The sequence below is a fragment of the Neodiprion fabricii genome, chromosome 6, assembly GCF_021155785.1.
Source record: "Neodiprion fabricii isolate iyNeoFabr1 chromosome 6, iyNeoFabr1.1, whole genome shotgun sequence".
Classification (NCBI taxonomy): Eukaryota; Metazoa; Arthropoda; class Insecta; order Hymenoptera; family Diprionidae; genus Neodiprion; species Neodiprion fabricii.
In genome coordinates this window covers 26,526,406-26,535,779 of record NC_060244.1, presented here as the reverse complement: position 1 = coordinate 26,535,779, position 9,374 = coordinate 26,526,406, and the positions used below count along the sequence as shown (strand labels likewise).

At 38.2% G+C, this 9,374-nt stretch overlaps 2 protein-coding genes across 5 annotated transcripts; one reads left to right on the top strand and one right to left on the bottom strand.

Annotated features, from left to right (window-relative positions):
* The first annotated feature begins 934 nt into the window (after positions 1 to 934).
* On the top strand, positions 935 to 5,774 carry LOC124185837 (solute carrier family 25 member 44). 2 transcript variants are annotated; one of them, XM_046576987.1, is made up of 5 exons: positions 935 to 1,246; positions 2,234 to 2,544; positions 2,634 to 2,938; positions 3,007 to 3,193; positions 3,271 to 5,774. In XM_046576987.1, the coding sequence occupies exons 2-5, from the start codon at positions 2,370 to 2,372 to the stop codon at positions 3,588 to 3,590; spliced, it is 987 nt and encodes a 328-aa protein (XP_046432943.1). In that variant the 5' UTR covers positions 935 to 1,246; positions 2,234 to 2,369; the 3' UTR covers positions 3,591 to 5,774. The 2 variants fall into 2 exon arrangements, with proteins under 2 accessions (XP_046432943.1, XP_046432944.1); XM_046576988.1 differs by lacking the exon at positions 935 to 1,246 and adding an exon at positions 1,410 to 1,654.
* A 216-nt stretch (positions 5,775 to 5,990) lies between these two features.
* LOC124185838 (prion-like-(Q/N-rich) domain-bearing protein 25) lies at positions 5,991 to 9,373 on the bottom strand. Of its 3 annotated transcripts, XM_046576990.1 has the most exons (7): positions 9,238 to 9,373; positions 9,061 to 9,122; positions 7,995 to 8,135; positions 7,227 to 7,355; positions 6,438 to 6,581; positions 6,235 to 6,357; positions 5,991 to 6,128 (listed from the first exon to the last, which is right to left on the bottom strand). In XM_046576990.1, coding segments are annotated over exons 1-7 (672 nt in total). In that variant the 5' UTR covers positions 9,240 to 9,373; the 3' UTR covers positions 5,991 to 6,057. The 3 variants fall into 3 exon arrangements, with proteins under 3 accessions (XP_046432946.1, XP_046432945.1, XP_046432947.1); XM_046576989.1 differs by lacking the exons at positions 9,061 to 9,122; positions 9,238 to 9,373 and adding an exon at positions 8,222 to 8,418; XM_046576991.1 differs by lacking the exons at positions 7,995 to 8,135; positions 9,061 to 9,122; positions 9,238 to 9,373 and adding an exon at positions 7,428 to 7,599.
* Between the last annotated feature and the right edge of the window lies 1 nt (position 9,374).

Sequence of the window (9,374 nt, the reverse complement as noted above, 5' to 3'; positions counted from 1 at the left end):
GCCGCAGGAGAAATATTATTGAAAGGTTTTGTAAAACACTGAATACGGAGCTTTTTTTCTACCCCAGATATGTACAATGGCTAATGCAAAGTAAAAAAAAAAAAAAAAAACTTTCAGGTTTCACAAATCGAATGCGTAACTGGTTCAAGATGGCGACCAAAGGGTGTGAGAACTATATATAATATAGAAACAAAAATTAAGGCATGCTAACAGATGATTCTTTGATGCATCAATTACTGTCTCAGCTGTGTTTTCAACGCGTGATTATTTCAAGTAAATCAGCCATCATAGCTCAGATGTATTAGTTAATTTTTCAGTTTTTAAAACTGCGAGGTGAATGAGTTACTCATGTGCGCCACAATATGAGTAAAAGGGGCTTCCAGATCAATCTATTTTCCCCGACGAGTTAGCTCCCAACGTTTCCTACCTTATTTACTTACCTAATTGCTGATTGCATTGTCTATGAAGTGCTGCCTCTCGATAACGCGAGATCTTCACTGAGCGCTTCGGAAATCCAATAATGTGTCGCCTCAGACCTTCGATGGAACATTTTTTTCTCGTGTACTTGTCGCGAAATTCTACTGAGTGTATTGATATGAGCAGAAAACCTCGACATGGTTCTCTCCGTAATATAAACTTTTAAGAGGTTACACAGAGACAGTCCATCGAAAAAACCTTTCGAAATTTGTGACCTTGCTTGCCATCGGGAACAAAAGTAAACGAGGTAAAACAGTTCTCTGCGCTGCCCGTTATAGCACGAATCACAAACACAGTGTTAACTTTCCGGCGATCGAGCCGCTTACGATTACCGACCGAGGAAATTCAGCAGTAGGTCATTTGTAGCTTCTTCATTGTACACCAAAGATTTTTCGGAACGCCTCAAGAACGGCGTAAAAAGAAATTGGTGCGATAATAGAGTGGGGGCGGTAAGGATTTCAGCTGATATCGTTTCATGGCTTCTGCTTGGCTTCTGCTTGCTCACGGTCCTCACGAGTTTCACCACAACGGGGAAATGGGGAAAGCACGTCGATGCGTTCGAGTAATCAGTGGCTAGACTCAATGCCGGTCAAAGTTCACGAAGTGAGCTCAAGAGTTTGCGGGAGAAATGATCGTGGTGTTGGTGCGCGTTGACATTATCTGTTAAACTGGCTGAATCGAGAGCCAAAAATTACGAGTTTACGTTCAAGCTATACTGGGCAGAATCCAAACCTACTCGTAATCGCATTACCCGTAGTATTACATCACCGTGAGTATCAACATGCGTGGCTGCTACGATAACGCGAAAAATGTCATCATTCTCGTCCATTCAATTGCAACGGTTCGATCCGGCCAGCGATTTGTTGGTTAGGTTCGAACTTCGAGTTTCTGACCTTGAACTAGTTTCCGCCAGATCATTTAAACAGAGTGCATCATCGTTCTACGCCGCCTCCGTTACTATGCAGCAATAACTAACTGCAGTCCTGCTTACTAATTTTTCAACAATTTTCTCCACCCTCTGTCCCAGAAACACGTGGTTAATTTTAGCTCCTATCAACGTTTACCCAACTGTTAATACCTTCTCGTCACAGCAAGCCTGCAAAATTTCTCAGATCCACACCTCTCGCCTACTTTGCAAGATCAAATTGCGACGACGACGACTTGTTTATTATCTGGTGTACTTGAACTATTATTAAATTATTACGTTGTATCTAATCTTCTGTTGAAAGGTGCCGAAGCTTATTTTCGGCACCTGTGGCTGTTAAGAGTAATTCAATCGTTCTGTAAAATTATGAATACCATTTGGATCGTGGAAAATTGACTCGTAACTCTTGATTTCTTGTCAGCAGACACTCTGCAGATAACTAATCGATTACATTATCAGGCAGTAAATAGTAGCCTATGGACTCTGCCTAACACTAGTCTGCCTTGAACATGATTTTTTTTAATCAATTTATCGAGCTAGATTAACGCACGAGTTCCCGAAGGGGTTACTCTGCCTGTAGGACAAACTCTGCCAGCTCTTCGTAATCTCAACCATTTATCATAATGATTATTTTAATGTCACGAACAAAGCACATGTTCCTTTATCTTTTTCTGAATCACGCTACCTAACGTCGTTTGAAATCACGGTTTCGCACGACCAAGAACATTGCTTGCTTAGCTAATATTTTTCTCAAATAAAAAGAATCTAATGCTCTACAATTTTATTCGCTAATCAGCCACTGATTTTTGTCATTTCAATTTCTATTTGCAGGTTAGTAGTGGGTAGTAATGCCCAGGGCGTGTTAGTGAGATGTGCCAATTTAGGCTGCCCGATAAATCCTACCGACCTTTAGCCGGGTCTGCGCTGCCGTCAATATTGTCATCTTTGGTTAACAAAGCACTGCAAGATGTCAGCGGTGGAGGCACCACAGTTTATTCGCACCATAGAGTGGGACATGATGGACAAGAAGAAATTCTTCCCTCTCAGTATGCTGTCGTCGTTCTCGGTTCGATGCTGCCTTTACCCACTGACAGTGATAAAAACACGGTTGCAAATCCAAAGAAAAAACCATATGTACTCAGGTAAAATCTTTCAGAGCAATCAGATTTACGAAACGTAGCGTTAATCGAGGCCTCGATATCCATCAAAAATGAACAATTTTTCTTTTCAGGCATGATAGATGCGTACAAAAAGATCTACAAAATGGAAGGGTTCGGAGGACTGTACCGAGGCTTCTGGATCAGTTCTGTCCAAATAGTCTCAGGGGTATTTTACGTCTCGACATACGAAGGCGTACGACATCTTCTGAGACAAGACCCGTTCACTGCGCAACTAGATTCACGGATAAAGGCTCTGATTGGCGGAGGCGCCGCAAGCGTAGTTGGTCAAACGATAGTTGTGCCATTTGATGTCCTCAGTCAGCATTTGATGGTCCTTGGCGTTAGTACGAAGCATGGAAAACTTGTTGTAGATAAAGTAAGGATTTCCTCTTTGCTCATACTCTTTGCATATTAGAATTTTCTGATTTTATTACTACCCCACAGATGGGAATGAACCCCTTAGGACTGACTTTGGATCCTGGAAGGTCGAGAGCATTCATCGCTGCGGAAATAGTCAGATTAATTTATCAGCGTGACGGTCCGAAGGGATTTTATCGGGGCTACGTCGCCTCACTGTGCGCTTATGTTCCGAACAGTGCGCTTTGGTGGGGATTGTACACGTTCTATCAAGGTGCGTAATACAAAATTAGTAACAATCAAGCTATCTGTATAATCCATAAGATAATAATACCTTACTTTCGTTTTCAGATGAAATGGTACGAGTTCTGCCTGATTGGGTTTCACATTTGTTGATCCAAGCAGTTGCCGGAACGATGGGCGGGTTCACGACGACGGTGATAACGAATCCGTTGGACATAGTGCGTGCACGACTGCAAGTTCAAAGGCTAGATTCAATGTGTAATGCGTTTAAAGTGCTCTGGGTAGAAGAGGGTCTCCAGATGTTCACCAAAGGACTTTCCGCCCGTCTAGTGCAATCGGCTTGCTTCAGTTTTTCCATCATATTGGGATACGAGACCATCAAACGGGTCAGCATCAACGACGAGTACAAGAGCTTCGTTAGGTGGTGAACGATCGATAATCTTGCAACTTATTTCGCTCAGGGTAAAGTAATGCTCTAGACTTCTGAGTCGAGGAAGATACTGCAAGAATCACAATACACGTTCTGTTCATCAGTTATTCAGTTTAATTGTCAAGCAACTTAATGACGGATATTATTTGGGATAAAAAATTGACGGATATAAATTTAAAGATATTTTTTATCTGCAGTGAAAACCATTGTGTAAATATTCATAGTGAAAATTGTATGTCTTATTGTATTATTTGAAGGAGATGCAATATCGTTGTTTATGTCAGATATATAGTAACAGTAATAATAATAATAATAATAATGAAAGAAATAATAATAATACGTTATTAGTAGTTACTACTAATTTGATACTTTGAACAAACAACTGAATGAGCAATGCGAAAAAAATTCTGGTTTGGAATAGAATAATTTTACGCGACAATGTTAGTCACAGGTAATGAGTCCAAACTGTTGATTGCGTCGATTGTATATAATAATTCCTAAGTCTGGAAGAATACCTATTTAGTGTACAAATATAGCGCCGAATACGAGTAATAAATTACTAACAAATTCTGATGTTTCAATTTTTGTAATCAATTTTAAAACACGTTGAGCATGAAATCATCAGAACTTTATACTAGACTGATGGTGCAACGGTATACCAAAAATGTGGCCACTGTTTAGATAAGATATTATATATCTACTAACACGAACGATGTTAATTCTGTTTCGTCGGATTCAGGCTTGTAATATTACTACGTGCTATGTCCTAAATTAAATTAAAATAATCATTTTTATTAAATTAATTTATTCAACTACAGTATTCATCTAATGTTAACGTTAAATTAAGTACTAATTAGCTGACAGTTTATGGATGTTGTGGCATGCGCGCATCAATGATGACGGTGAAAATGCATTTCATTGCTTTACGTCTAATATTTGCTTGTCTCGTCAGTCTAACCGTTGGAATACGCTTTCATTTTCCTTTTCACCCGTCTCGAATGAAAAATATTCAAAGTTAGAACGAATGGGTTTTAAGTTGCCAATATCCTTCCTTCTCTTTTTAACTTAAAAAAGTAGCCTGTTTATTCAACTTGTCTCAAACCCACGATGACCTTGAGTTCCGGAAAAGTTGAACGATTATCAACTTGCCAATTGAATTGTAAATTTTTTTTTTACCCATTCTGTAGATCAGATAAAGAAATCATTGTACGTACAAGGCCGAAAATTCGTACACGACGAAGCCCGGAAGTGGCTTGATCCCATTATAAATAAGTGTATTGTCGCTTCGCTTAGGCACGAATGAAATACTAATAAGAAAATAAAAAACTGTGTTGCATACGGGATGGATAAGCAATGTTGATTATGATTCATTCGCAGAGATATGGTAACGCATAAGATAAATGTGTAACGTAGAAATGCGTCATCGTCAACGTCGTTGTCACCACAACATGGAAAAACGATGACGAACTTGTTAAAGTTTTAATCAATGACTATACCTCGATTTAGGCTGGCCCTGACGTTGATATGAACTACCAATGCATATAACCGTGTGCGCAATGAGATGATTTATAATTTTTGTTGATATATTTCGGCTTGGAAACTACGGAGAGAGTTTCAAATAGGTATTTATATAAATATATACATTTATATAAATGTAATAAAAGTATACAATTATTGTTCAATGTGGTAATAAGGTAGTATTTTTGCTTCCGTGCGGAGTAATAAAATAATATTTAGTCTTGTTTTCAAGTCACGTGCAATGTTCGGTCGTTACACACATATATATATATATATATATTTTTTTGTTATTATTGTATGTTTCGTTATATGGATCAAAGTGAAGCGATTCATTTAATTTATATGAAAATCAACGAACTTTCGTGTATACATAATCAACACCTAAAACATGAACTTTCTCTTTGTATAATAAAGATGTGATCAAATTATAATTATTGCTATATTTTTACCAGGCTCACTTTACCAATTTACGTATCTGTCTATACAAGTAAGTCATAAAAATCAATATTCGCCACGCACTCCTACGTATTTCTGTCAAATGAATCAACCCCGCTTAATTAAAAGTGTAGCGAATTTAATTTACGCCATAATTTATGATCAATTGTCTTTTCAGTGTACTATTTTTATCTGTACAAATTATAAAAAAATCTTAATAATAACAGAATGCTGCTGACTTATCGATTAGCGCCAGCTTGTTCCCTTGTAGAATGCTTAAGCTCCGATTAGTGATTAGTGATTTGATGATTTTGTTATAAGTGTAATGACATTAATCTAAAAACTGCTGCCGCAAAGGCCAACAGTTCACGGTATAATAAAGCTAAGTGAGTTACGAAGTACGGATTAATTAATTATCTCTTCTTGCGATTTTTTTTTTTTTGCAGGCAATCTTCGACGCTTTTCATCGGAGTTGCCAAAGTAGAGAAGTATGGTAAGAGAAGACAAGTTAATTACGTCAGATATTTTGTAAAGAACAAAAACACGACCGCCAGCATTGTTGCAGAATTGCTCGAGGCTCCGTCTGTAAGTGTAAAGCAAGAAAAAAAAAGTAAGGATCTCAAACAGTGTTACGATAAAACTAAAGACGTGACAAATCGCAGCGAACATGCAAATAAGCTGATACTGACTGCAATATTTCGATGATTTCCCAGGCCTGCATTTGCAAAGTCTTTCTCTGCACTCGAGCAAATCTGGATCAGCTTTATCAGGCGAAAAGCACTGATAATCCGCCTCGCAGGTGTCCAACACGCCTTCGGATGAGAATTTCAAATCACAACGATAATTCACTGTTGGCATATTATAAGTACAAAGCGACTGGTGCAACATTTACCTGAAGATTTGACGCATGTTCCGGTCGTCAAGGTGAAATGGTGGCTAGTCAAGCATTGGCAAAGACCATTTATGCACAAAGCACGCTGCAGAGAATCGGTGCAATCGTCATTCCTTTGGCAACGATCATTTTCCGCTACGGGCCCTGAAATAAAAGGTTCCCAATTGAAAATAGGCGAATAAAAATCATGCCGTTTGTGTAATTACATACACAATCTAAACTCGAATCGGCACTTTTCTAATTAATTATATCAATATCTTCCTAGAAAAATTTTTTTTAATTACAAGCTAATAACTTGGATATGAATTTTTAATTTCAAGGTGTTTTAAATTTAAGAAAAATCCATCAGAATTGATCGATTTCATTCTAACTTGGCTTATTTTGTTGAGTCAACCATTTTCCACAACTTCACCGGGACACAATTTTTTTACAACGTTTTCCTGTCCAATATTTAATTTTCAAAGATTACTTGGACAGCAATTTGGATTAACGAAAAAAATTAGTTGTTACGGTGAAATTGTAGAAAATAGTTAGCTAAACAAAACAAGCCAAGGCAAAGCGGAATAGATCAAATCTGACGGATTTTTCTTATTGTTAATACATTTAGAAATGATAAATTCATATCCAAGCTATTGCTTTTTAAGATTTAAGTTTAAGATTTTTTGTCGGGAGATTCAAAGGAAGTTCTGTCGCTTCACGTGTAGATAAATTTTATTGATATTCAATGTGCGGTTATCGCGTACTTACTCTGTTTTTCTTGAACAAATTAGCTTACGCACAGGCACTTACTTGGAAGGCAATTTGAGGAGTTCGATATATCAACCGTGAAGGCTTCCTTGCAAGCGCAAACATTTTGTTTGCATTCCGCATTAGACATGCCCGTGCAGTTTACATTGCTACTGCAATGAAGACCGATGGCTGAAAAGGAAAATATTATTTAATTCATAACAAATGGAAAATAGAAGCAAAAGATGATTACTCGTTGCTCACTTTTTAATTCATCTACCGTCGCAAAAACACGCGACACGTTACATGCACAGTTTTTTTTTCCGTCCAGAAAAGATAAAGGTGTACGTTCATCGGGATTTCTCATCGATTACAAGGATCAATTTATCATTAACATTAATAGAGATTACACTACAGCAGGAACAATTTTGTAATTCTCGAAATAGAAGAAAACGTTAGTTACTCGAATGATATCAATATATTATAACATGTTATACAACGTATGTAACGTATATTTACAGTAATTAAGCTGTAGATAATTGATATACAGGTATGTCACGTCTATTAAAATGTCTCAAGGTTTCATCGACGTTTATGTAGAAAAAAAAAGAAAAAATAGTCCATAACGATATCGACTAGTAAAAAAAAACAATCAGCTAGTTACTGCAAAAGATAACTGACCAAAATGACTTTTAAAAACAATAATTATCCGGCAAATTGAAAAACGTAACCATCGATACCGGCGTAACTCGATTATCTTTTCAGGGGTTTTAGGCCGAGCCTTTAGCACATACGAAATGTCTGTATAATTCATAGAATTGAAAAACTCACTTGGAATGCAGGCGCTGAAGTCTGGAATGGGTAGATAACGCGGTTCGCATCGGCAGGTGCTTTGGGCTAGGCAAAAAGCGTTTTGGATGCAATGATAATCCTGCTCGCAGCTTTCCCCAAATTTCGCAGTGCCGTATTCGCCTGGAAGAAATATATTATCTGGGTCACACAGGGTGATAGATATTTGACGAAAACGAGGCAGATCCGGGAGGGCGTTTGAAACTCACCCTGCCCGCAAGTCGGTTGACTAAAACCGACGAAAACGACGAAGAGGAACGCGAAATATGGCAAAGACGATGGCATTTTGTTTGTTTTTTAATCTTTTTAATTGTTATTAGAAGGCGTGCGGGAAGGTATATCAGGTATGTTACTCTTTTAACGCGTGACTGCGAGTTGCGTGGATCCAGAGAATGGCCACGCCAAGAGTCAACCGATAACGTTGATAAGAAGTCATACCTTTATCTCTCGTACACGCATCGCTGTTACACTCGTCACTACGTACCAAAAGAGATTGCCCGTCGTTGTTAGTTAGTCGTTGAAGCTGCTGCTGCTCAAAAAGCTATTTTTACGCCACCGTATTTACGCGTGTATAAAATGCTCCCTGAAATTGAAAGCTTCACAGTTTCCGGAAGATTAAAGAACACTTCCAAACACGTATTTGAAAATACTTTACTTTCACGATGAAGTCGAACACTTTTAGGCCAAAAATTCACGACTCGTAGAATTGAAATCGAAACCGTGTAGAAATGAATTGTTGTAAAATCAACTTGATCATCGGGCTAAGCGGAACAGTAATTGGCTTTTAAAAAATTTCGCGCAGCATCGTGTGGAGAATGAAAGAGCAAATTTTACTCAAAACTGCAGGAAAAAAAGCATGTCAGGTTTTGTGGTAAAATGTGCTTCCTAAAATGCAGAATTTACCGTAGAAAACCGCTGTGCGGAGAATTAAATCTGCTACATTTGTAACAAAAAAAGAAAAAAAAAATATAGTTAAAACCCCGATGTGTTTCCCTTTTCCTGCAGTTTTGAGTAAAATCTGCTCTTTTTCATCCATCTGTTCGCATACCTACGCCCGTCACTCGGTAATAGTTCAAAGTTTGCGAAGATCGATCGCATGTCGTCCTTTTCCTGCAACAAAACCAGAAACAAATATCCGACTACATAACTAATTCCTGTATTTGACAATAGACCGTTCCTTGGATTCTAGATAGTCGGGGATCCAATCGTACGTATACACACATACATACACACACGTAGAAGAGGAAAAGATCCGGAGACCAATTCTGGTGGGGAGAGTCTTTGTGAAGAAAGTAGGTACGCGTATCGGTGGTGGGGGTGAAGTGTAGGTTCCAGCCGTTGGTGATGACTCCGAAGAACCGG

Excerpts from the sequence above, each read along its gene's own strand:
- LOC124185837 (XM_046576987.1), top strand. The coding sequence starts at position 2,370 with ATGTCAGCGGTGGAGGCACCACAGTTTATTCGCACCATAGAGTGGGAC. Across the intron at positions 2,939-3,006 it reads GAAAACTTGTTGTAGATAAA|ATGGGAATGAACCCCTTAGG; the intron begins GTAAGGATTTCC and ends ACTACCCCACAG. Across the intron at positions 3,194-3,270 it reads ATTGTACACGTTCTATCAAG|ATGAAATGGTACGAGTTCTG; the intron begins GTGCGTAATACA and ends TTTCGTTTTCAG.
- LOC124185838 (XM_046576989.1), bottom strand. The coding sequence starts at position 8,297 with ATGCCATCGTCTTTGCCATATTTCGCGTTCCTCTTCGTCGTTTTCGTC. Across the intron at positions 6,582-7,226 it reads CTCCTCAAATTGCCTTCCAA|GGCCCGTAGCGGAAAATGAT; the intron begins GTAAGTGCCTGT and ends CTTTTATTTCAG. Across the intron at positions 6,129-6,234 it reads GAAATCATCGAAATATTGCA|ACGGAGCCTCGAGCAATTCT; the intron begins GTCAGTATCAGC and ends TTACACTTACAG.